This window comes from Lissotriton helveticus, chromosome 2_1 (assembly GCF_964261635.1).
Source record: "Lissotriton helveticus chromosome 2_1, aLisHel1.1, whole genome shotgun sequence".
NCBI lineage: Eukaryota > Metazoa > Chordata > Amphibia > Caudata > Salamandridae > Lissotriton > Lissotriton helveticus.
In genome coordinates, this window is record NC_136059.1 from 2075795317 (window position 1) to 2075822744 (window position 27428).

The window sequence follows — 27428 nt, forward strand, 5'->3', positions numbered from 1 at the left end:
GCTTGTCCAGAGCGATTCTTTGCACATGCGCAGCTGTGAAGATTTTTGCTGCATCGACATTAATAATTGAATAAGCAGTTCTTCAGCTGAGTTAAACGTGCACTCGAAGAAAAAGGCTCAAGGACAGGAACTTGATTTGCCTGCCAAGGCTAGGAAGTGATATGTTCAAGACTCGGGGAAAGTATCGATTTTGAGGAAACCGAGAGACATGGAAATGAGAGACAATAGGGCTTATGTGAAGCCTGAACTTGGTTAAGATTTGGTGGACACAGACCAGCCAATGGGAAGTCTGAATTTCCGCAAAAGTATATAAAATGTAGTAAGTTTAGCTAGAAAGTTAGGTATAAAAACCTGACACCATGAGTAGAGAACTGGCTTGCTGTACCGATTCCTGAATGACGTGACATGCTGTTGGACTTTTGGCGCACGTAAGGACAGCAGACTTTGAAATGATTTTTCCTTTCTAGGTGATGAGGGAAATAGACAGGGAAATAGTTTTAGGGAATGGAAACTGTTATTCTGCTAATAATTCATAATTCTGTGTTTGCTTTAAAAGTGTCAGTTTATTAAATCACTTCCTTATTAAAATGCTGCTTTCTTATTTACTTATAAAATAAAGATTCTAAAACGTAAAGGCTTTTATTCTTTGAAAATAAAGATAATAAAATTAGATTTGAAGTGACAAGCTGGTCTTGTTTATTCATGGTCTAGTTTCCATCAGTTGATCCATTCGCCTTTAGTGGCTTGATTATAAATGATATATGTTTAAAACCAATGGTGAAACATTTAAACTGCAGTTGAATATAATAGTGTAAATAAATTGAATGTAGACTTCATTAATCAGGCCACATGATTCAGTCGCTTCAAAAATTGTCTCATTTGGTGCTATGGGCCTATATATGTGTTTCATGATTAATGGTGAGTATTGAGGTGATAGATAGTGTTATTGAGACAGTTTTTCAAACGGAGCGCTGGATCACTGGTACAAATGTCCTTGACCGCCATCACGACTCCTGCCCCAAAAGGACTGGTCCTGCCACTGCTGCACGTTATACAAGCTGGTTTTGCCTGTATGTTTGCCCCCTTGATTAAACCCTAAACGTCTGTTGCTGCTGGATGAACTGTTTGGCAGTTGTCAAGAGTCCCACAGATAGTGTCATCTCTCAACTGTATTAAATTGTTCAAGCACATCAGCCTTCTCCCCAAATAATTTAGAGCCATCAAAGGGCACGTTCCTGAAGGATACCTCCTGACAACACATTAAACACATCCCAGCATGCCTGCGAAGCACTAAGCAGGTGCTAATAGTTTTACCCATACAGCCTGTGGTATCCAAACAAGCAAGCAAACAAGACATACTTCACCAAGTCGTGACCATCATGCATTGGTTGAGCCAGCAAGGCCCTAAGGTGTTGCGGGATGCCCAGCAAGACTTTTCTGTCGATGTCCTAGAATCACGGAATACCTGCCCAACAGGCACACCACGTTCAAGGATCTTCAGATCAACCTGGCCAAAGAGAACAATCTCTTCCCAAAGGCACCAATACGTTTCGACTCTCTATCTAGAGGAATGGTCAGAAACGTATTAGGAGTGACTTTACGTATCTATACTTGTACCACCAGGCTTTCAGGCATTGAGTGTCTTGACAGGAAATTGGGTTCACCGAGGGTCAGCCTATGCCATCCTGCAACAGGTCAACAGATCAGATGGTCCGACCACAGCTTGGACCAAGATGACATAAGGGTGTCTGTAAGACCCTAGTTGAATGTCAATGATGGCTCCAAAAGAAGTTGGGCCTAGTTGAAAGATGTCAGTTGACAACAGTTAATTGGCATCCTTCAACCACTGACATGGTTCCAACAGTAGGCTACTCTAAATCAATCTCTCGCCAGGACCCCCGTAGAAATAGGCATCAAGTGCGAATACTGTGTACTGATAGCCGAGTTTTGGCTGAGGGGTACCTTGTGGCTATAGAGAGGTATAATGCAACTCCTCTATAAGATGGAGATGGCATATTAACTACCCATCATCTCCGTGACTAGGTTTGGACACGGCCAGTATAGCCATCTGATTGAAATGTTATTGTATTTATTGATGGAGAGTCACTGGAATGATTTTTTGGTACTGATGAATGCCTAGAGAACTTGGTTTGAGCCTAAACAAAGACAGAAACATGTTGACCACTAAGGGGGTATATTTGTTTTGAACCCCTAGCCCTCTTGGTTTTTTAATCCTATCCAAGGGTATCACTGAATAAAGTTATTGGGCCCCTAAAATAGTTTTAATCAGTCACTATTTTGGGATTTCCACTCTGCTCCTAACTCACTCTTTTGCTCACTGGCATCCCATACTTAAAACACCTCAGCTCCTCTTCACCTACACTTTTCTGGTGGGGAGTTGTAGCCCACATCTGGGACCTTGCGGTCCCGATGTGAGGAGGGAGTCCAATGATGAAGCATGTCACCCTCGGGTGAGTGAGGGTTCTCGTCCTTATAAAGGATCACTTTTTTCTTCTTCTGACTGCTTTCATACATGACTCTTGTTTCAAAGGGGACGTACCCTTTGTGAGTTTCTAACTCTAAATCAAGCACTTCTGCGGCTCTTCGAAAACTACTGCGCTAGTGGCACTTTCTTCCGTTAGTAGCCCAGGTGGCAATTCTAACTTTGTCACAAAGCTATATTATAAGATTTATAACTTGAGCCTCACAGCCAACAGCAGGCTCTCTGCACCACAAGCAACAATCCACTTAGCTGTATACATAACATACAGATCTGTGACCTGCCTGTAACACATTGTACTTTACACAGGCACATTAACACTCTGTGGTATTTTGTGAGGAGTCAACCTGTGACTAGACTGCACACAGTTTCCTCCAGTCCGCTGACCAGCTGAGTTATCTTACTGTCAATTATAACTTGGAAACCGTGAAGTGTACAAAGCTCTCTGCAGTAGGGTCTTAACACTTTAAGACATTTTAAAATGCATTCTGTTTTTGACAAATTAAGTAAGCCAGAACAGTTTTACTATAACATTGCCCTTGTTGCTATTTTCTTTGGGGCAGAGCTTCTGAAAATGAATATATTCGGTGACTGTTGGACTTCACCTCCTTTCAGCTGTCTCCCCTTACTGCTCAATTTCAGACATCCCAGAGTATGTTTCCATTTTCCGCAATGCATGTGAGACAAGCTTAGCTGTAATTTGAGTGCTCACTTAAGCGGCACTAGGGTCATGAGTTGCTTTCAGTATCTTATCACCCATGCAAGCTGGTTATTAATCACTGTGCTGTAATCAGCCAATTACAAATCTGCTCTCACTTAAGAGCACAGCACCCATTGGGTTAAAAGGCCCTGAGACTCCCTAAACCTGACAAATATTATAGAACAAAATATTATGTAATTATGTTCTTGGCCTTTCAGGTAAACGTATAAAATATAACACACCCTCATTAAATAAAAAATAAAGGCAAGTCAAAGTAATCAGTGGGAAATACATTCTTTTAGGTTATGAAAGCTCAATTGGGTAATGTGATCATTGTTGATGTATTTGTGTGTAACCAGACAGTCACAGAACTGAATCCAGGTTGACGCACTGGAGAATAGAGACCTGTTTATTTACAGTGCTCCGAGGTCACAGACTGTGACTTGAAAGCACTGTGAATATGCAAGTCATTATTTTAAAATTATATGAGACACAGTTTAAGATAAGCTGCCACAAAATGTGCAAAGTGATGAAGGGCCCTCTTCAAAGATTGGTGGTTGGGATATTTGACAGTTATGCGGCCCAGCTGACGTATTAAAAGTGCCATATGCTAAAATGAATCTGTGATATGGAGACGGGACATGTGCCATATTAGTGATGGAGTATCCCATCTGCCAAACTCTAAATAGAGCCCTTGGTGTTTAAGATAAAACACGTTTTTTTCTTAGTAATAGGTAAACAGTCTGTACTAGTGCAAACCTTTTTAATAAGCTTCCATTAGAAAAAAGCACTCGAGACCTCAGCTGATAACACTTTTTGTCCCCATGAAACCTTAAATGACTTGATCAATTAAAGGTATACAGAGACTCCCAAACAGTCTTTAGATTTGCTAATTAACCAATTGCACATATTTACATTTCTTTGAGGTACACACATCTAGGTGAGAAGGGTTGTTTCTTCTTTCACTCTCTGCCTCTCCCTTTGCTTCACAGAACAGGACACCCTCTCCCTTCCCTTTCAGCCAGAGGCACCTGAAGGTCGGCATTATGTAGTGGAGCGATTGTTTTTTAACAAATAGTTTGGGAACTGTAAAAGATTGGGAATGTCAGTCCCAATAGATCCTGCCCCATTCAGCCAAGGAGGTAATCAAAGAGCAAATTACAGGTGGGGAAAGCTTTGTTTGGTCTTTCATTGCTTCTCATGCCTCATGATGTTGAGCTCTTTCTGTCTATTCAGCCTACTTGCAAGGCACCCATAAAAAACATGGGCGTCGATTGGGAACTGTACAAAGTGGATTCCCACGTGGAATTCTGTTCCACATAATTATAAGAGGTCCAGTGTTCCTGCAAGTGAACTTACTGAGCGCGGAAATAACAAACCCAATTTTACCAGCCGGAAACTGTAGGAAAAAGCCACAATGTAGCCCGGATCCTTTTTCATAACCTGCCCGGATTTCAGACAAGCACTGGGGGGAGCAATACATGCTCTGCCCGCCAGCCAACATTTTCCATTACTTCCTCTACCCTCTTCACCCCTGCCTTACGATAGCCCCCTGCACAATCTTACTGTAACACCTTGCACACGTTTACCCCTTGCTCAGAGCAGATGGTAAATGTGTGCATTAAACCACCTGGAAAGGGAAACACTATATGGAATACCGCCTGGTAAATCTGGGTCCGCACAGTAATTCTATCCCTTGGTGTTTACTCATATTTGCACTGAACAATGGCTAACACATAACCATCTGTTGCTTAATTCCCTCAAAACTGAATTTCTCCTGATTACCCCCCCGCAACCACGAAGTCCCCACGCAAAACTGGATCAACAAAATCTCTCCACTCAACTGCACCCCACATATGGTGGACTCCGCTTGCTATTTAGGTGTCACCCTAGACACATTTCTAAACATGCAAGGTCACATCAGTGCAACCATTAAGAGTGCTCAACACTCTGAGGAAAATCAAACCTTTCCTACCTCCCGAGGACATCCAGTCAGCAGTCCAATCCTTAGTTATCTCAAGAGTAGAATATGGATTTGTGACCCTAGCTGGGCTTCTTAAATCTGGGTTAGCTCTGCTAAGAGCTGCTCTGAACGCCTCTACCAGACTAATCTCAGGCTCCAGAAAGCATGATCAAATTACACCTGACTTAATCCACCTTAACTGGCTTCCATATGTAGCAAGGATCCGCTTCAAGATAGTCTGTCTGACACATAAAGCTATACATTTCAATAGCCCCGTTTACCTGGCAAAAAATACTTGAGCTCTCCGGATCCAGGCGAAACTTAAGAAGCTCCAATACCCTACTATTGAAACCACCGAAATTCAACAAACAAATAACTTACAATCGCACCTTCTCAGGGCTGGCTCCAAGAATTTGGAATGCTCTTCCAACAGAGATCAGAGCCAACCCCTCGACTGCTTCATTAAAAAAACATGTCAAACGGCTACTGTTGGAAGAACTTGATCAGCAATAGCCTCTATGTCATTTGCTAGATACTTACCTTTAGTACTTGACAATCATTTTTATTTTGTGCGTTGAAATGTATGCTTGACAATTATTTTCACTTTGTGTTTGAAATATGTGCTTGACAGTCATTTTTAATTGGGGTTTAAAATGTATTTTGTCGTTCTTTGGAAGTAACTCGATGAAGAAACTGCTCTGCTCCATCTAGGTGGACTTTTACCTGTTTGACCATTTGCTACCTCTTCTTCCCCTAGCACCCCCATTTACTTGATGCCTCAGGCTCCTCTCATGTTGCTTTATTGTATTGTACTTATACTGTATCTGTACGTCAACGTCAGTTTTCCTCTTTGTACATCGCTCTGATACCCGCCTGGGTTTTGTTTGCGCTTTATAAAACTTTTCAAATAAATATTAACTGGTGGGTTTTTACTGCACGGTACTGGTAACTACTGATGTGGAGTTTGTTCAGCGGAAGTACAGTGCAAGCTGTAATCGGGACATAGTTTTTTACTTAGGGTGCCTGGGGATAGAGTCAGAGGGATAAAAGGTCCAGTTGAAAGAGCCACCACATATACAAATACACAGCATTGGTACTTCATCACATACCTTTAACAAAAGACAAGATTCCACCATAATGTAATTGAAAGAGGCAGTGATATTGTATTGTCATGTGTGTAGCACTTTTCTATCCCTTGAGAGGCCCACAAATATGGCAAAACAGTTGCTATTTTTTTTCTTAATGATCTGAATCCGTTCATAACATCAAGCACTATCTAAACAGAAACTGAACAAAAAATTCATAACAGGTTTTAGCGAGTTATTGCCCCAACCCTCCAAAGACTTTCTGCTTTCCTGATCCCAGGTAGCTGTTGTCTTATGCAAAGTGTATTTTGGGTGCTGTAGTCCCCATTGTACTGTAAAGTTCATATAGCTTCTTCCTTCCACAGAGGTTGTTTTGGGGTTAAGGGGATGCTCTCTCTTGCCTTGTCGTTCCATGAATCGCTGGGTTTGCACTTCCCAAGAGTAGCTACCTTCATCTTGCACTTATCCCTGCATTCTTTGTGGAAAGAGACAATATCTTTTGCATCACATAAGCGAACACACAACACTTTAGTAATTACCAAGACAGTACTGCACGTGAATACTAACTGGAACACGCTAGACAATAGCTTAAATAAGGTGATATAACTTAAGAGGCAAGGGACTTTATGGTCAAACATGGTATGTGCCAAATTACATTTCAACAGTGATATTGAGGCCATAATGAACACGAAAAATTACCACCCTGGGATACAAGCAACTCGTAATGATTAGAACTGAAACAGCTCTACAGGCCGAAAAACAAGAGAATATTTTATTACGTATCATATGTAAGTAAAGAGGAATTTTGTCAAATAGAAGCCACACACAAGATGTTCCTCTACAGGAAGGTGCTTAATCATTAGTCAATTAATATGTTAAAAACTGTGCTATTAGTTATTTAATAAAGCGGATCAACACATCAACAATAAAAAAACTCGGGAGAAATAATAAATATAAAAAGAACAGTGAGATACAACACAGAAATTAAGACGAGAAAGAGAAGCAACATGTAGAATAGGTCAGGTATTACTGACAAAGTACATTTCATGCACACAAATCAAATGTTCACATGTTTTAATGCATCATTGAGAATGACAGTGAAAATGAAATAGTTACTTACCTGTAGTTTAGCAGCGTGAAGACTGTTTGCATTCACATGTTGTTCATCTAATCCGCTATTTAGTAGTTGGGTGCGGAATTGTCTATTTTCTTCTTCTTTTTTTTTTCGAGTGGTCATCATTGTCTACCATTTGGCTATGGGTCCATCCTCTTATGATATCAGCCATACATCAAGGAAGCCCCCTTGTGTGTTCGCCAGCTCAAGATTCTTTTCTCCAGCAACTTACATGTACAGCCTCCTTTGAGGTGTTATAAGAAAAAAATATGTCTTGTCCTCCCAACTGCAAACATTCGCATTCACTTTCTGATGGAGGGTCGCATGTGAATTTAGAAAATCTTCAAACTGCAAGACTATTCTGACAGGTAAGTAACCATTTTGTTTTGCAGCGTGAATCTTTCTCGAATCACATGCTGTGCATTGGTGATGGGGTGGTATTCCCGTGTCCTGTGGGAGGATGGGTAGAGAAAGATTTCATGTTTCCAAAAAGTTATTCTAAGTGCATTCTGTCCCACCTGTGTTTCCTGGTTTGCTTGGAAGAAGGTGAGCGTAGTACCCTTTTTCAGGGCGCCCTTGGCCTTTCCTCAATCGTCACTCCTGCTGTTGTGTGGGATTTTTGCACTGTCTGGACTAGCCATCTTGCTATAGTTCTCTTTGTCACTGATAACTGGTTGCGGGAGATGAAGAACGGATTGGTCTTTCTGACTGCTTTGGTTTCTATAAGTAATTCATCACTGCTCTTCTGCCATATAGCGTGTACGGTGCATTCTGACACAGATTTTGGTTGCTGAAAGAAGTCTGGTAGCTGTAATGTTTGGTTACCATGCAAGTGGGATACAACATTTGGTTGGAATTTAGGGTTAGTCCTCATCACTATTCTGCTCTTGTGAATTTGGATATATAGCTCCTGCACATATAATGCCAGTTTCTCGTTCACCCAGCATAGTTTTGTTATCACAACTAGGAAGGCCGTTTTCACAGTTAGAAATTGTAATCCAGCATTATGTATCAGTTCAAAAGGCAGCTTGATGAGCTCTGTAAGCACTAGATTAAGGTTTCAGGTGGGGGTATGTGCTACTTTGGGTAGCGCTATTCTCTTTGCCCTTTCCAGAAATCTTTTGACCACTTGTGTTTAGAAGAAACTCCTTCCTATTATGCGCATTGCTTATGCTACTATGGCTGCTAGGTGCACCTCCAGTGTTGGAGAGTCTTTCGTCCAGCAGATAGTGAGGTATTTCGGGAGTATGATCCACTCGTTTGTAATTTGTAGTTCGTACCCCTCGTTCCTGGCGCCCCACTTTCTAAACCTCTTCCATTTCTTGGAGAAGCATTTTGTGTTATCAGTCTTCTAACTTCCTTGAGCACTTCACATCGTTCTCATGGGTAGTTGTAAATGACCAAATTCTATTTCTTTAGGAGCCATGCTGCCAAGCGGAGTGTCCTTGGTGGAAAATCTTGCCTCCCACTGTACAGTTAGGATGTCCTTCGTGTTGTTAGCAGCATCACATTGCTGTGCACTAGTTCCACCAAATTAGAGAACCTTGGCTGCCTGGCCCATTGTGGTGCTATCAGGCCCATTGTGGTGCTTGCTTGAATCTTTTTACTACCCGGGGTATTAAGGGAATTGGTGAAAAAGCATATGCATGTTTCCCTGACCATTCTACTGATAGGAAATTCCACAGAGGTTTGCAGCTTGGGTACCTGGACACGAAGTCTTGGCATATACCAAAAGGATGTACCATGAATTGGTAGTGGGTCTTGCCTGGCAAGGATCTTAGGAACTGTATGTGTCTCTTGTTCATTGGTACATGTAGGTATGTACTCTTGAGGTATTTTATTGTGATGTACTGTCCCTTCCTGAGGAGTGATATGACCTCCCGGTGTGTTGTCATTTGGAATTGTGTTTTTATGTACATGTTCAAGGTCCTGAGGTCCAGAATGAGGCTTAGTGAAATGTCTGCCTTGCCTAGGAAAAACGGTGAGTAGACTCCTTGGTACCTTTCTGATTGTGGTACCATTATTCTAGCCTTCTTTTTTGAGTAGGTCTGCCACTTCCTTCTTTCAGTGTACAACATCCTTGCCGTTATTGGGGAAGATTTATTGATGATTGCCTAATGAGTTGGATGGGTGATGTGACAGTCTTTTTAATATTTGACAAATACTTTGAATATGTCCTTTACATTTGAATACAGATATGAATGTATAGTATTCCTAGATGTGGAATTATATATTCAAGGTAATCAGATTTTCAGTAGAATGTATAGGAAAAAAACCCATAATGTAATGCCTTACAACATGCCTCAAGCTCCCACTTCAAGTCACAGATCAATGCCATTCCGTGTGGTGAGATGGTAAGAGCACGGGGTAACAGCACAGAAGATATGGACATTTTTGAAATGCTTCATAATATAGCGTGCAGATTTTTGATGAAGGGTTATGATAGAGATGTAGTCATAATTGACAGGAAGAAAGCATGTAAACTGGATAGTAGATCCACTCTATTGAATAAGATACAGGCCACTAAAAACTAGAAGGTATTAGTGAGATTAGTTACAGATGTCAAACCGGCAGCTGGTAAACTATACAATATCCTCAAGAAATACTGGCATTTACTAATATTCGATAAAACATTACAAGATACATCCGAGCACTACTTTTCGAAAAAGGAAAGTCATTAAGGAATACAATTAGTCCTAGTTATCCTACACCTGAGGTACAGAATTCATGGTTATCAAACATGATTTAAGCTTTCTTCAAATGTGGACATTGTAACATGCAGATGGGCAGTTGATAAAAAGAAGACATTTTGTTATGGTGATTCATGAATATGTGATAAATACTTACATTGATGATGGTACACGTTATGTGGTATATGTAATGATTTGCAAACGTAATCAAATCTATGTAGGGAGCACCATTAGGAGACTGACGGAACGAATCACTGCGTGCTTTAGAGGACTGAAGCAAATGGATCCAAAATATCACATTGGGGTACATGCAGTGGAATGTGGGGCTCAGAATGTCCATTCGGGTTTTAAATTTCATGGTATTGATCCCATTGGTAATGATGTAAGGGGGAGTAATCGTGAATTACAATTGAGACGATGTGAGGTGGTATGGATTATGAGATTAAAAGCTGTGGATCAGGGACTAAATGTGGCTCATGAATGACAATATTTTCTGGGGAATGGAACAGGTAACTAAAAGGTCTGCTGTGATTTAGTAAGATTTAAGTGGACTACTAGGGATATACATCAACTTGCTGTCCCATCTACTCTATTTACATTAGTATATCTTCACTCTTGTTTTGAGTGTTTTTAATGCTAATTTTCACAAGCACGAAGGTGGGTGAAGTAATTTTACTTACATCAACATGGACACATAGTAATGGACATTGAATTGATGAAGAGTATATGATCTTGAATTTGACTTTTGCTTGATTGTTTAGCATTGTTTCTTGATTTGGCTTAATGACTGGTGGGTATACCCTCCTTTATTCAAGTGTCCCGCTTGGCCTTCCTTATGATAATCAGGATTTTATAGATGACTGCTGTGAAGTAAGAAGAATATTTCACAGTTGGAGTTTAATTAGTTATTTGTGACTGAATGTGTGAATGTAGTACTTGTAAGGAATTACTTTACAGTTTGGATTAACTCAGTTGAGGACAGAATGTTATTTAACATAGGTAAGTAGGCGGGAGAGTAATGTGGCTTATGACTTATTGAGTCCTTATATACATATATTATGTGAGCTAACATGGTACTTATAGAGGCATAATATTAAACAATGGAATGAGCAAGAACATACAGGCACATGCCTCAACCTTTTTTGCGAGCGCAAACAGAGCGATTAGCAAAAATCGGCCGTCTGCGCCCTCAAAAAAGGCTTCTGCAACGCATCAAACTGTAAGGCTCTAGCAATTTGAGAAATCATAATTTATTGCGATTTCTTTAATTGCGATTGCATTTAAGGAAGCGCAAATTGCGATTCCTTAAATGCAATGCATGATGAAATCGCAAGTAGCGATTTCGCAAATAGGGGTCGCAAATTACCATCAATTTGAACGTGCATTTTTCAAAGTTGTAGGTTACACACACACATGCCCTTGGAGAATGTGTGTTCGCAATATGTTTGCACATTTCAATTTCAGGGGTGCAACAGGGTGTCCTTTTGAAACCCTTGCACCCTTGGAATTGCATGCACAATTTGCGAGTACCTATTGGGTACTCGCAAATTGCGCATGCAATTTCCCATTCATTGCTATGGGCCTGTTGGCCCATAGGAATGAATGGAAGGGCATTCCTTAACCACATCCTCGCGGCACATTTTCCCTTCCTGCGCTGGGATTTTCAAAAACCCATTATTCATGACGAGCTGGGCTCGTCATGAGCGTGCGAGGAGGCTACCTCATGACGAGCCCAGCTCGTCATGAGCGTCGAAGGGGTTAATTGTGACTCGTAATTTGCGAGTCACAATTAAGGAATGTTTGGGAATCGCTAATTTTATAACGATTCCTACATGCGTAGGCTTTTTGGATTCCTTAATTGCGATTCCTTAATAATCGCATGTGCCCCATAGTGATTTGGAATTTGGTCTATTTAGATTTTGGTTGCAGCATAATATATCTTGGCCCCTATGCCTGTTTTTAGGTCTAGCGCTGGCCTAATAATCAGTCCCAATATAGTGCTGTATATTTAGATTGACAGGGTGTGAGGTAAAGAACATTTAATTTAATCTGTTTTTTTTTCGAGATTTGAAAACATGGGACGTGTGTACTCGATAATATAGTGAGTTTGGTTAAGATCTAGGACTGTTAAGATGGCCCCCGCATAATACATCTTGGAGACTTAGCCTATTTTTATGTCTAACGCCAGTATATAAACAAGTCCCTATATGGCGTCCAGCCATAACACCAGATATACATGTGGCTGGGACGGGATACTCTCCTGTCGGGCCTTAAAATTGTAAGTTGTGATATTTTTAGAGAATTGTATATTATGTGCTACAGTGGTACTGTAATTTGGTGAGCGTGTATTACGGGGTAATATTGTGACTTTTGTATATTTAAATAACTGATGAGATTTTGTAGCAATTTTTGTCACTGTTAAGATATGAGAACATGGGATGTATTGATTCAAAAGAATAGAGAGCTTGCTTAAGATCTTGGATTATTTTAGATGGCCATCGCATAACATATGTTGGTAACTAAGCCTGTTTTTTAGTTTAAAGACTGAGTATAGTGAGTCTGTACATGGTGCCCGACTAAAAATGCCAGATATGTATGAGGCTGGGGCGGAGTACTCTTGTCGGGCCTTGAAATTGTAGGTCATTTACATTTGATGGAATTTTCCTGCAGTATGCTTTACTATTTGTTCCTTTTGGTACCCAGGTTTGATGTGTGTATTATCACGGACATCATCAGCTCCGAATAGTGCAGAGTGGTGTTTAGTATCGAGATATACCTCCTGGTCAGTGACCCAGCCCTCTGCCCATGCAGCTCCGCAGACTGTGCCCCGCCGCTGCCTCTTCTATCTCTCTGCTGGTAGGGGTTCAAGTCTGCCTGGTGTCCTTGTGTCCTTTTGCGGTCTCTTCTGTATTTTATTTGCCTTAATTTAATTTCATTTCCTTTTGTCCCCTGATCCTCTTCTCGCCCTCCGTGCCCGTTTTTTGCCGCTGCTGCCCCCGCTGCCCCTCCCCTTTGCCGGTTTTCCGCCTCCCAGCTGCACTTCCCTTTCCCTATTTAATGGCGGCCGGTGCGCAGACGTCTGAGCAGGACCTCTGACCTCCTGGTCAGTGATCCAGCTTTCCACCCGTGCAGCTCCACTGACTGTGCCTCTGCAGCTGCCCCTTCTACCTCTCTGCTGGTAGGGGTTCGAGTCTGCCTGGTGTTCCTGTGCCCTTTTGTGGTCTCTTCTGTATTTTATTTGCCTTAGTTTAATTTAAGTTCCATTTGCCCCCTGATCCTCTTCTACTGTTCGCACCCTCTGTTCCTGTTTTCGCCACTGCTGCTCTCGCAGCCCCTCCCCCCTGCCGGTTTCCTGCCTCCCAGCTGCACTTCCCTCCCCCCTTTCCCTATTTAATGGCGGCTGCTGCGGGGGGAAGTGCCTCCTCCTCAATGTGCGCTCCCTGCACAGACATGCCGTAGACATCTGGGACCGCCTTGATAACCTCTCGCAAGACGTCGCCTTCTTCACGGAAACCTGGACCAACGCCTCCTCCAGCCCTGACATCACCACCGCCATTCCTGACGGCTACAAGATACAGAGGAAGGACTTCTCCAACTGCCCAGGAGGAGAACTCGTCATCGCACACAACAGCTCTCACCGACTCTCCACCTCCACCACGAGCGACTCCTCCGTCTCCACCGAACACCTTCACTTCCAGATCCAGACAAGTCCTAGAAACAGTTTTCGCTGCACCCTCGCCTACAGACCACCAGGCCCGCGCTTCGTTCGCCACTACTATTGCCAACCTTGTCGCATCCCACGCCATCACCTCCATGGACTACATACTCATCGGAGACCTGAACTTCCACCTCGACAACTTCAGTGACCCCAACTCTACCGCCCTCCTGGACAACCTCACCAACATCGGACTTATACAGCTCGTAACCACCCCTACCCACAAGGCAGGACACGTCCTCAACCCCATCTTTGCTGGTGGGAAGAACATCCGTTTCAGCCACACCACGCAGCCCCTCTGGACGGACCACCACTGCGTACACTTCGCTTTCAACCACGCCACTCCCACCGCTCCCAAACCCATTCCTCGCACTCCACGAAGGAAATGGAGCAATTGTAACCGGAGGCCTTGTTGGACTGTGATCGCGAGCGGGCTCATCAACGGACTGTAATTTACCTTTATCGATCGCCGAATACTATGCGGCTGATCGTCCGAATAAAGATACGCTAACAGACACCGATTGTGATTCGACGGCTGGCGATCTGCTATTTCCCAATAATTCCAGGTGCCTACTTATATGGCGAATCATGCCAACTAACGCGAGCTTGATTCTTTGGAAATAACTATCCAGGATTAATCTGACTTGATGACAGCTTGACAGACACAGTCTGAATATTAATCCACCACTGGATTAATAGGCGCCCACACCCTTACCTATGTTCCTGTCCTGAGGAAGACCCGTACAGACCTGCAAATCAGGCGTTATTAGGGTCGAAACGTCGACGACATTAGACTATAGGACCAGTTGATTGAATCCAGGATACAAAAGCTAAATAATTTAGCACACTGGACTACATGATCTTTGAACTTAAGAAATAGCTGGCCTATTGAATTGATTTTTACCTTCACTCTCATTTTTCACTCACTTGTACATAAAGCACTTTTTTATCACTTATGCACGAATTGTCACAATTCACTCACTTGCTTTGTTGCGCCGTTAGTTGTAAAATAATATGTGAAGATTGACTTTTCTATGCATTTATTTTTGGGTCAAGACAAGAAAGAAGTCACGAATAAGTAGACTTGGTGATTAAAAAACCTCATTGACTCTCTTCTGCTGGTTTGGTTTTAGTTTTGTATGTACTAGTCTATGTAAATAATCTCATCTGATGCAAAATATGATTATGCACTGGCTTTAAGAGACTTCAGATATGTACATGGTTTAAGGCAACTAGGTGCATACCCGACAGACCCATTGTTTATATTTAAAATATACTGCCCAGGTTCTGAGGGATACTGGGTGACCCCATAAGAGACTTACGGAAATGGAGCAAGGTCACAGAGGAGCACCTAAACTCCATCCTCAGCCATGACCCCCCCGCCCCGACCGATGCCAACTCTGCAGTCAATGAGCTACACCACTGGATCACCAACTGCACAGACAAGTTCGCACCCTTCCGCACCACCAACAGACAACATCCCCTGAAGGCCACCTGGTTCACCACTGACCTCCGAGATGCCAGACTCTAGTGCAGATATCTCAAAAAACAATGGAGAAACAGCAAACCACGGAAGACCTGACCACCTATAAGAACGCCCTGATAGACTACCAAAAACGCATAAGATCCACAAAGAAGATCTTCATCCGAAACAAAATCCTCACCAACTCCAGAAACTCAAATGAACTCTTCAACATCATCCAGCAATTCACCAAGCCCAACAGTGAAGCCACAGACGTCACTCCCTCCCAAGACCTCTGCAATAAGCTTGGCTCCTACTTCCACCTGAAAATCAAAGCCCTCTACGACAACTTCAGCGAGCCGAATCCAGAAACCACCCTTACCTCCAGCAACGATATCCGACCCACCATCACTGCCTGAACCGATCACCACTGAAAAAACAACCACTACCAAGAACAGCACCCACTCAGGAGCCCCCACGGACCCCTGCCTTCCGCACATCTTCCACAGAGCCGTTGCCACCATCGCGCCCCAGCTACAACGCACCATCAACGCCACCTTCGAATGCAGCACCTTCCCAGGCGACTGAAAACGCGCAGATGTTAAGCTCCTCCTCAAGAAACCCTCGGCCGACCCAACAGACCTGAAAACTACAGATCCATCTCTCTCCTTCCATTCGCAGCCATAGTCACCGAGAAGATAGTAAACACCCATCTGACATTCTTCATCAAAGAGAACTCCATCCTCGACCCCTCCCAATCCGGATTCCGCAGCAACCACAGCACCGAGACCGCCCTCCTTGTCGCCACAGACAACTTCCGCACGCTCCTTGACCAAGGCCACACCGCAGCCCTCATCCTACTCGACCTCTCCGCAGCTTTCAATACGACACTGGTATACAGGAAACCGAACTCGACTGGCTCCGCTCCTTCCTCCCCGGCAGAACCCAAAGGATCAGACCCCCGACTTTCCTCTCTGAACCCTAAGAGATCAACGGCGGTGTACTACAAGGATCATCACTCAGTCCCACACTCTTTAACAACTACATGGCCCCCCTCGCCACCATCGTCAGACAGCACGGACTCAGAATTGTATCCTACGCTGACGACACCCAGGTCATCCTCTCCCTCACAAAAGACTTCGAAACCACCAGATTCAGCTCCCAAGAAGGAATGAAAGACGTCGCAGCTTGGATGATCAGCAGCTGTCAGATACTCAACCCAGAGAAGACAGAAGTCCTAGTCCTCGGACCCTCCCCCTCTGCGTGGGAAAACTCCTGATGGCCCTCCTCACTGGGCACCCCCTTAGCCCCCATTAACCACACCCGAACCCTCGGCATCATACTCGACTCCTCCCTCCCATGACCCAACAGATCAATGCAGTCACCTCCACCTGTTTCAACACCCTTGGCATCCTCTGCAAGACCTTCAAGTGGATCCCCCCTGAAGCCAGAAAGACCGTCACCCACGCACTCATAACAAGCAGACTGGACTACGGAAACGGCCTCTATGATAGAATCAACAAATCCCTGCTACGCAAACTCCATACCATCCAGAACACCGCGGTCAGACTCGTCCTCAGCATCCCACGCATGAGCACATCACCCAACACCTGCGACACCTCCACTGGCTTCCCGTCGATAAGGGAGTAACCTTCAAGCTACTCACCCATGCCTACATATCCCTCCACAACTGCAGACCCAAATACTTCAACTAAAGAGTCTCCTTCCACGTACCCATAAGGAACCTCCGCTCCGCCAACCTTGCCCTGGCAGAAACCCCGTGCATCCGCAGAATCAGAGAGGGTGGAAGGGCCTTCTCCTACATTGCAGCCAAAGCCTGGAACGAACTCCTAGCCAGCATCAGAAGCTCCGCTACTCTGCACACCTTTAGCAAGAGCCTCAAGACCTGGCTCTTCGGGTGATCCAGAGCTGCACCTGCCCCCCCTTTCCAGCACCTCGATACCCTCACGGGTGAGTAGCACGCTTTAAACACCCTCATTGATATATATATATACACATATTATTTGTACATACTTTCTTTTATAAAAGGGACCCTGGGTATAATATCATGCAACATTTGATTAGATGAGATTATCTGTTCCTACATGAGCAGCGGAATGTGAAGTAATAGCGTTTTTAGGATATACATGTGGCTGGGATGGAGTACTCTCCAGTCGGGCCTTGTTCTTATTCTGTTGGGACACTATTTCCCCCACTTTACGTGAAACAAGATAAAACCATTTATTGTTTATAGGATTAGATGAGACGTGGCTATAGGAATAGAACTATCAACATTAAACCCTGATGAAATCGGAGGTGAATGTACATTAGCGGTAAAACACATGTTGGCTTCTGTTGAGGTCAAGACACGTGGCTTATGTGTATGTCAAGAAATGTGGGCTCAAGGATTGCAAGAAGCCTGTGGATTGAATTCAGAGACTGGAATAAAAATTCATAAATATCACTGGATTTGATTGTTAACCTTTTTGTAATATTTGTGAGGGCTCAGGTTTTTTGTTTGTAACTTGCAGTTTTGATGCCTGGCCCGTGGTTTTATGTTGGGTGGTATCTTTAGGAGTTATATGAAATATCCGTGTAGGATGATGTTGAGCATCAATTTGCCAGAGATTATGTCATCACATTCCTTGCAGAATCTTTTGATTCTGCCTCCTACAGGAGTTGTGTGGTAGGAATGGTATGCCAGGGAGTCACTTGGTGACGTGAGCAGCTCCTTTTGGTACTACTCCTCTTCCTTCTGCAACGTCGCATAAGGACTGCCTCTGTTGCTCTGTGTACTGCACTTGAAGTGGAGTAGGGTGGGTTGGTTGCTGTGCAGCGAAAGATGCAAGGAATGTCCATGCTCACTCGCGAAGACATTCCCCATGAGGAGTAGCTTCTGCTCTGAAATGGAAACTGAATTGAAGAGCGCCCATGTATTTTGCTGTGCTGTTGTCTTTTATCGTCCTCTGGAGGGAGTCATACACTGATGTCCCAAGCATGAATTCCCCAGTAAAAGGTATATTGAGCACTGCTGCCTGTACCTTCTGCTTAAAACCAGACACTTTTAGCCAGGCGTGCCTCTTGAGTGTGGCTCCTGTGCACAGTTACCTGCTAGCAGTCTTTGCAGCATCCAGGGCTGACTTTGGACAGGTGTTTCTTATTGTCGCTCCCTCCTATACTAGTGCCCACCCTCTTTTCTGATAGCGCTGAGGGAGATGTTGGAAGAGGCTCTCCATTTCTGGCCACTGCTGTTGGGGAGCATACCTGTGAAAGAGGGCGTTAGAGTTTGCCCTTCTAAATGCAGATTGTTACATCTTCCCCACCGCATTCACCCGCTCGCTCTGTGTCAGATAGTGGGACCAGTGATGCTGGGATGCTGAAATTCAGCTGTCATGTGCGCCATGATGACGATAATGGAGTTTGCGGTCATTGATCCTCTGATATGGGATGCGTTCATTGTGGAGAGTGCACGCATTTTTTATACACATGGAGTAACCGCCTTTGCAGTTGTAGTATCTTTGAAGGCCTCCCTTTCTTGGTCTAGAACACTAGGCATCTTCGCGTTGTTGCCGCTATGGAAGTCCTCTGACCTAGGAGTGTGCTTCTGCGCATGTGCCATGGCATGGTCTGCCCATCTGTCTTTGCCTCACGTTAAGGGTCTGCAGCTTGAACACTACGCAGACTCTGCAACCCTCCAATGCATGGTCCCTGGGTAACAACAAACTGCAGTCTTGGCATCAGTTCTTCTGTGCCAGTTTGTGGTGGCATTTAGGGCAGAACCTGAATGGAGTATGCGCAATACCCTTGCAAAATGTTCTGCATCACTGGGTTGAGTGCCTCAGGGTCCTGTGGGGTTAACCACAGGACCATGAGCTATTCTCATCAACTATGAGCTATTCTCATCAACTCCTATTCATCCTCCTCAGTGTTTGTCAGTGTTATTTGGAGTGCATAGGTTTTTCTCTGTGTCCCCCCCCCCCAAAAAAAACTTTCTTTTTCTCCAATCCGTCCCAGACTTAGCTCTCCTGCATTCAGACCCAACAGCAGAAAACATTATCTAAAGATGGCGTACATGTAAGGGTTCTTCCAGGGCGTGTGCCATAAGTGGAGGAACAAATCACCAAATGCTCAACGACAACACGCACTCTAAAAAAATATAAAAATAGAGACAATTCCAGACCCGACCACTAGACGGCAGATTAAATGCACTGCATGTGAATCCAGAAAGATTCACTCTACAAAACACTTAGGCCTTGTTAATGCACCTCATTCCAAAATTCAAATTGCAGCTGAAGAATGTTGAGTTAGTAACACTTTGCCTCAAGATGCTGAATACTGCAGACCAAACACTGAAACATCGACAGGCGACAGAACTTTCCTACGTTTTATAAAAACTCCAGGAAGCCGTGCAGCATACTGCTGACATTAATTTGTAATGCTTGACCTTACGAACGCTTGCATACATTAGTCATTCTTTTACTGGGCAATAGCCAAATATAAAGCGCATTTAGAGTCGGAATTCTGTGGCATAACACCATGTTCCTTGGAAGGAGCTCTGCTCCCGGAATATAGTCTGCAAGTCACATACTTAGCCTATCTTTATAATAACTTAGCATGATTACATGAATGTTTTATACATTTAACTCAGTCACGGTGGAGATAAGTGCAACAAAACTGTTGGTGGCCACACAGCGTTTTCCCTCTCAAAATTAGAGGTGTATACAACAACCATGTGTCTCACATCACAAGACTTGAAATATTAATGGTAAAATTCTCATTAAGATTCTCCTTTTCTTGATACAAGCTTTCTAATTTTAATATAGATTCCAGTTATTATGGACAAGATTTACACAGCTCAAAGCATAAAAAGATGTAAATGTGCTGCGCACGGTTACTCCTCAATATGTAGCAGACTCTTTAGTAATCCACAAAGCTCCCTACTACCAAAACTTCAGGAAATCTCAGTTGTACAGTTCCTGCAGTATTCCAATACACGAAATGTGCATGTGCACCATTTCCATCTAAACTCTAAAGGAACATTTGCATGGGGCATGTTTAAATTAGCAGTTAATGGGCATTATTAACACATATTTCCCACTATGTAAAGCCCCTTCCTATACACCTCTAGTACATAGGAACGCCTTCGCACCCTTTCTCGACCTAGCTAGAAATGTCCTTACTTCAGCCTTTACCGGAAGCCCACTTACGTGATTTCCCAGGGATGGAAAGTGTGGTAAATAGTTCTATGTATTTTCCCTCTCTACCACTGCATCAGAATGTCCTGTGACATCATGGAATGTTAAGTGCCTGACTCTAGCTAGAGAGTCAGTTGGTCATCTCAGGCTGAGGAGCTGGAAGCTCTCTCCTGGTGGGGTTTTCTACTTATATCTTACTATCCTGTAACCTGCCACCTAACTACCTGTCAATAAAGAGGGATCTACTACTACACCTGGACTACGCATCCTTCATTGTGTACCACATTTTGGCGACGTTTTTTTTGGACTAATCTACACTGCAAAGAAGGAAAATGGAACCCAGCTATAAAGAAACCAAGGACTGTCCTAAATTCAAGTAAGTCTACTTTCTGGACATCAGAGAAACGCCCAGTAAACCCCACCAGTGTCCTTTTCAACTTGGGACAGCCTGCACCCTGGGCGTCTGTTTTGTGAAGGAGCCTACTGCCATCTTGCTGTCATCTGGAGATTGTCTGCCTCCAGCCATAAGAGCGACTGAGACCCATCTGGCCTGATCACCCTGCTGCGTCTCTGTTGTTTTTCCCCTTGACAGTTCGCCCTCGCTACAATTACTGTGGGACTGGTGAGACAGCTGTGTATTCCCACAGTGTGGGCATGTTTCTTCTGTGAGCGCTTCCTACTTTTGCTTTCATAGACGTGCCCCAGCGCAAGCAGTATTCCCTCACAACAGCATAACTATCCGCAGTATCTTCAGTGACCTTACATGCATCTATGGAAAAATGTGTTTATCCTGGGATTTGAGGCATTTTCCTTTGTCTACCTTTCTGCTCAACATGACGCCACACGTTAATGACAGTTTAACTGCCAACCTTCGAACACCCTAACACAAGGCCAATTTGAGGCTAATATCTCTCCCACTCAAATTATTGTCGTCAACATCAATGAACACGTAAAGGAACTGACTACAAGGTGGTGAGAGATTAATTCTTTATTTTTAAACAGTGACTGTGCGGAAGATTTGGTTGTTTTAACTCATCAGCATCTCCTGAGTGAGGTGTCAAGGAATTTATTATGCTGTTTATACGCAAACTATTTGCTTTATAGTCACGAGGTGTTTCTCTGCTTCATAACAGTTTTAATCCCTGAAGTTGGGCGTAACTTTGAAGTGAATGTGCAGCCTATTTAATCATAACTGGAGAGAACGACGATTTTTTTTTGCAGTGACTGTTATATTGTCTTGAAGAATTTCAATTTTTAAAGCACTTCAAAGTTGACTGTTGTTTACCTGTTTGGTGTGGAAGTCGGGAGACTGCTCAATTGTCTTCAACGGCATTTTTGTTCTGGTCCGTTCTGCGCTCCCTGCTCTACTCTGACCTTCTGGTGACGTTGTGGAATGTCTGAGGGTGTTGGTGGAAAGAATCGATGACACTAACTCATTCCACCAATCAAGTGTTACTACGTGACTCTTTCTTTCCTCTTGAAGTTACACGCTTGGTTACGTGACTTCTACCAATCTCTGTTCTTCTCTGCGCACACGTCACGAAGGAAGCCATTTTGGTTACCATAGTAACCTCCTTCTCTAATCAGCCCTCAGTTAAACTACAACGTCGGTCTCCTCAGCAGCGGTCTCCAGATTACATGGCGCATCTGTCCTTCAGAATTGTTGTAAAAAGAAGAGCACACAGCACACGATCTTTACTTCAGCGAAATAATCACGCTGCTCGTGTGTATTTTGATAAGAACCACATTAATTTCCAGGTATTGGAACTTGTCTGAAACAACTTTCGAACTGTTTTTTTGGAGCACTTCATTCGGTGATACACACACCAACAGTGTATCACATGCTTTCTTATTTTAAGGATATTTTGAGTAACGCTTGAAATTTGCATCAGCGACACACATGCTCTTTGTGTGTCGGACAGTAATTTGGTATATGTGTTTTGGGTCACTGATTATTTTTGCGTTGTCTTCATGGTGTACCTTTATTAAGGGAGGTTTCAAAGAGTTAGTATTCTCAAGTGTGGCAGCGTGCGTTGTCAGCGCCATCCTTTGGCGAGGTCGCGTCACACTTATTTTTAAGATGTTTCTGAAGTGTACCCTTTTATTAGGGGAGGTTGTCAAAGGGTTAGTTTCCTTTTGTGTGGCGGTGTGCGTGGTCAGCGCCACCCTTTGGCGAAGTCGCGTCACACGAATTTTGCGTTGTCTTGCAAGGTGTACCCTTTCATTAGGGGAGGTTGTTGTGTCTACTTTGTTGTGCCACACTATTCTTGCGTTGTTGTGCAAGGTGTACCCTTTTATTAGGGGAGGTTGTCATGTGTGACTACTGTGTTTTATCCTCTCTTGGGTAGGCATTGTGCGTGGTCAGCGCCACTATTTGGTGAACTTGCGTCAAACAATTTTTACTTTGTTTGCATGTGGTACCCTTTTATTAGGGGAGGTTGTCAGTGATTGTCTAAGTTGCATCACTCTATTTGGGTAGGCGTTGTCAGCGCTACCTCTTGGTGTAGTTGCGTCACAGTTGTCAGGCTGTGGCTACTGTGTTCTTTATTCCAGGGGCGTTCATGTCCTCTGGTGTACCCTTTCCTGGGGAGTTGTTTTGTTCCACAGTTTAAAGGTTGTCTTTCTTTGTGTACCCTTAGAGGGGAGGTTGTTAGTACACGTCATGTGCTAATCTTTATTGCAAGGCATATCTTTTTTCTGTGTAGGTTGCTAGTTCATCTTATTGTGCTTTCTTCCATCTGCACACATTTTGCAGTTGTTACACCCTACTTAGTTTACTGGGATCGCTACCTTGTTTTATTAAGGAGGGTGGATGGGCATGTTATGTAATTTGCATTTAATTCATCTGTGCATCTTATGTTTATCTTTCTACATGCCTCTTTTTATTGTTCTTTGTTTCTGCTTTCATGCTTGAATTTCCTGCTTTTCAAATTGTCTCTTTTACTAGCTCTGAGGTCTACAGTCTCCTCTGAATCCTTCTGCTCCGTCTTGACTTCTTTCTTGCTGTTGTTTGTTAACGGAAGAGGATGTGTGGTAAATAGTTCTATGTATTTTCCCTCTCTACCACTGCATCAGAATGTCCTGTGACATCATGGAATGTTAAGTGCCTGACTCTAGCTAGAGAGTCAGTTGGTCATCTCAGGCTGAGGAGCTGGAAGCTCTCTCCTGGTGGGGTTTTCTACTTATATCTTACTATCCTGTAACCTGCCACCTAACTACCTGTCAATAAAGAGGGATCTACTACTACACCTGGACTACGCATCATTGTTTGTGTACCACAGAAAGAAACCTGCAAGAAATACAGAATCTTTGCAAACTTAGTTGTCAATGAGGGTTCAGCAACTTCAGCACGTCACCTCACCCGAAAACGGCCAGACCCTCACCTCCAACCCAACCCTTGTGAATGAGCTAAAGCAGGCATATCGGTAGCCATCCGCAATATTCGGCCGGAGTGGTCGCTCCCAGTGCCCCTAGCACCTCACTGGTATCGTTTGCAGCGTTTTTGCCAAATTTGATTTGTGATTTAAGCCTTCAGCTGTGCCTGGCTGCCGCTTTGCTCTGTAGGCGCTTTACCTGATTGTAATAGTACTTTTATGCTGCATTAGCGATCTTGCCGAATTTGATTTGTGATTTAAGCCTTCAGCTGTGCCTGGCTGCCGCTTTGCTCCGCAGGCGCTTTACCTGATTGTGATTGTACTTTCATGCTGCTTTAGCGCGTCCTCCCCAAGCGCCCTGTTGTGCTCCCCCTCCTCCATTTTGTTTGTTGTTGTCGTGCGCAGCCCGCCCCGCCTCCCAGCTGAGCCGCCCTCCCACAGACTACAAACGAAGCTTCCCGACCTGGAAGCGCTGTGACTCGCTCTACGCTTTGGCCGGAGTGGTCGCTCCCAGTGCCCCTAGCACCTCACTGGTATCGTTTGCAGCGTTTTTGCCAAATTTGATTTGTGATTTAAGCCTTCAGCTGTGCCTGGCTGCCGCTTTGCTCTGTAGGCGCTTTACCTGATTGTAATAGTACTTTTATGCTGCATTAGCGATCTTGCCGAATTTGATTTGTGATTTAAGCCTTCAGCTGTGCCTGGCTGCCGCTTTGCTCCGCAGGCGCTTTACCTGATTGTGATTGTACTTTCATGCTGCTTTAGCGCGTCCTCCCCAAGCGCCCTGTTGTGCTCCCCCCTCCTCCATTTTGTTTGTTGTTGTCGTGCGCAGCCCGCCCCGCCTCCCAGCTGAGCCGCCCTCCCACAGACTACAAACGAAGCTTCCCGACCTGGAAGCGCTGTGACTCGCTCTACGCTTTGGCCGGAGTGGTCGCTCCCAGTGCCCCTAGCACCTCACTGGTATCGTTTGCAGCGTTTTTGCCAAATTTGATTTGTGATTTAAGCCTTCAGCTGTGCCTGGCTGCCGCTTTGCTCTGTAGGCGCTTTACCTGATTGTAATAGTACTTTTATGCTGCATTAGCGATCTTGCCGAATTTGATTTGTGATTTAAGCCTTCAGCTGTGCCTGGCTGCCGCTTTGCTCCGCAGGCGCTTTACCGGATTGTGATTGTACTTTCATGCTGCTTTAGCGCGTCCTCCCCAAGCGCCCTGTTGTGCTCCCCCCTCCTCCATTTTGTTTGTTGTTGTCGTGCGCAGCCCGCCCCGCCTCCCAGCTGAGCCGCCCTCCCACAGACTACAAACGAAGCTTCCCGACCTGGAAGCGCTGTGACTCGCTCTACGCTTTGGCCGGAGTGGTCGCTCCCAGTGCCCCTAGCACCTCACTGGTATCGTTTGCAGCGTTTTTGCCAAATTTGATTTGTGATTTAAGCCTTCAGCTGTGCCTGGCTGCCGCTTTGCTCCGCAGGCGCTTTACCTGATTGTGATTGTACTTTCATGCTGCTTTAGCGCGTCCTCCCCAAGCGCCCTGTTGTGCTCCCCCCTCCTCCATTTTGTTTGTTGTTGTCGTGCGCAGCCCGCCCCGCCTCCCAGCTGAGCCGCCCTCCCACAGACTACAAACGAAGCTTCCCGACCTGGAAGCGCTGTGACTCGCTCTACGCTTTGGCCGGAGTGGTCGCTCCCAGTGCCCCTAGCACCTCACTGGTATCGTTTGCAGCGTTTTTGCCAAATTTGATTTGTGATTTAAGCCTTCAGCTGTGCCTGGCTGCCGCTTTGCTCTGTAGGCGCTTTACCTGATTGTAATAGTACTTTTATGCTGCATTAGCGATCTTGCCGAATTTGATTTGTGATTTAAGCCTTCAGCTGTGCCTGGCTGCCGCTTTGCTCCGCAGGCGCTTTACCTGATTGTGATTGTACTTTCATGCTGCTTTAGCGCGTCCTCCCCAAGCGCCCTGTTGTGCTCCCCCCTCCTCCATTTTGTTTGTTGTTGTCGTGCGCAGCCCGCCCCGCCTCCCAGCTGAGCCGCCCTCGCCCCTCCCCCTCAACTATCCGTATAGGACAGGAGTTCCCGCGCGCAGCGTTCACGCGCAGCGACCGCGCCCAATCCGCGCCGAAGGTGCGCCAAAGGTAAGCCCGTCTACGCCCGTCCGCGCCTGGACCGCGCCCAGCGCCAGACCCCCTGCCCCTCGCACTGCCCAGCCCTCCCGCATTTCCTATGACGCCGCCACCCTCCTAGCCTTTAACCCCGGTCACGCCCTTAACTGCGTCCAAGCCGCTCCAGGACACACCCATGGACCTTTCTCTTGCTACTCCTGCAAATTCAGCGGCACCGACAACTTCTCTGCTTCGACCACACCTCAGACTCCCGACCCCAACCACCTACAATGCATCCTTCTCAACACCCGCTCGGTCCACAGACACGCCATTGAACTATGGAATCTACTAGACACCATCTCTCCAGACATCGCCTTCCTAACGGAAACATGGATGAACGCTTCCTCCGCCCCAGACATCACCATTGCCATCCCTGAAGACTATAAGATCACGCGCAAAGATCGTACCGGCCACACAGGAGGAGGAATCGCTATCGTCCATAAGAAATCAATCCGCATCTCAACCAGCTCTGACTCCAACCTCACCAACTCCGAACACCTTCACTTCCAGATCCACATCGACCCCAAGACCAAACTCAGAGGCACCCTCCTCTACAGACCACCAGGACCCCGCGCAAAATTCAGTGAAGACATCTCGGACTTCATCACTCCACACGCGCTCCCCTCCAAAGAATACATCCTTCTGGGAGACCTCAACTTTCACCTTGAAAAGAACAACGACCGCAACACCACCACCCTCTTGGACAACCTCGCCAACCTCGGACTTAAACAACTGGTCACTTCCCCCACCCACATCGCAGGTCACACACTCGACCCCATCTTCACCTCCAGCAATCATATCTCCTTCAGCCACACTACGGATCTCCTCTGGACTGACCACAGCTGCGTTCACTTCACCTACAACAAGCCCAAACCCACCAACCACCTCCAACCAACTCTACAAAGAAACTGGAACAAAATCACCACCGACCAGATCTCCTCATCGCTCCTTCTAAGCACCCCAACCCATTCTTCTAACCCAAACCAAGCCGCCGCCAACTTCACCCTATGGCTATCCAACACCGCCGACACCTTAGCACCACTGAAAAAACGTCAAAGCAAACCTGGCAACAAGAAGGCCTCATGGTTCAACGATGATCTTAAGAAGTCCAAGAAACTCTGCCGCACCCTCGAAAAAGCTTGGAAAAAAGACCCAACCACCAACACCAAGGACGCCTTCAAAAACGCCACCCGCACTCACCACCAACTAATCCGAAAGGCTAAGAAATCAGCATTCAAGGAACGACTTGACAACAACGCCCACAACAGCAAGGAACTTTTCAACATCGTCAAGGAATTTTCCAATCCCTCAGCCAACTCCAACGACATCACCCCCTCTCAAGCCCTCTGCGACTCCCTAGCCTCATTCTTCCACAACAAGATTGCAGACATCCACAACAGCTTCGACAACCAACCCGGAGTCCAACCCACCCAACCATATGCTGAACAATCTCCCCCCGCGAACACCCTTAACAACTGGAACC

The 27428-nt window shown here is 45.0% G+C and overlaps 1 protein-coding gene across 7 annotated transcripts in view; it reads right to left on the reverse strand.

Moving 5' to 3' along the window:
• Positions 1-6301: 6301 nt before the first annotated feature.
• The window catches only part of CBR4 (carbonyl reductase 4), a 289489-nt gene continuing 268362 nt past the window's right edge, over positions 6302-27428 (reverse strand). For 6 of the 7 annotated variants that reach the window (XM_078677039.1, XM_078677044.1, XM_078677038.1 and 3 more), the window contains one exon: positions 6302-6723. Coding sequence is in view for 1 of the 7 variants with exons in the window: in XM_078677044.1 (XP_078533170.1) it covers positions 6590-6723 (134 nt within the window). In the remaining 6 variants the exon portion in view is untranslated. The remainder of the gene's footprint in view (positions 6724-27428) is intronic. The other variant, XM_078677040.1, reaches the window with a different exon arrangement.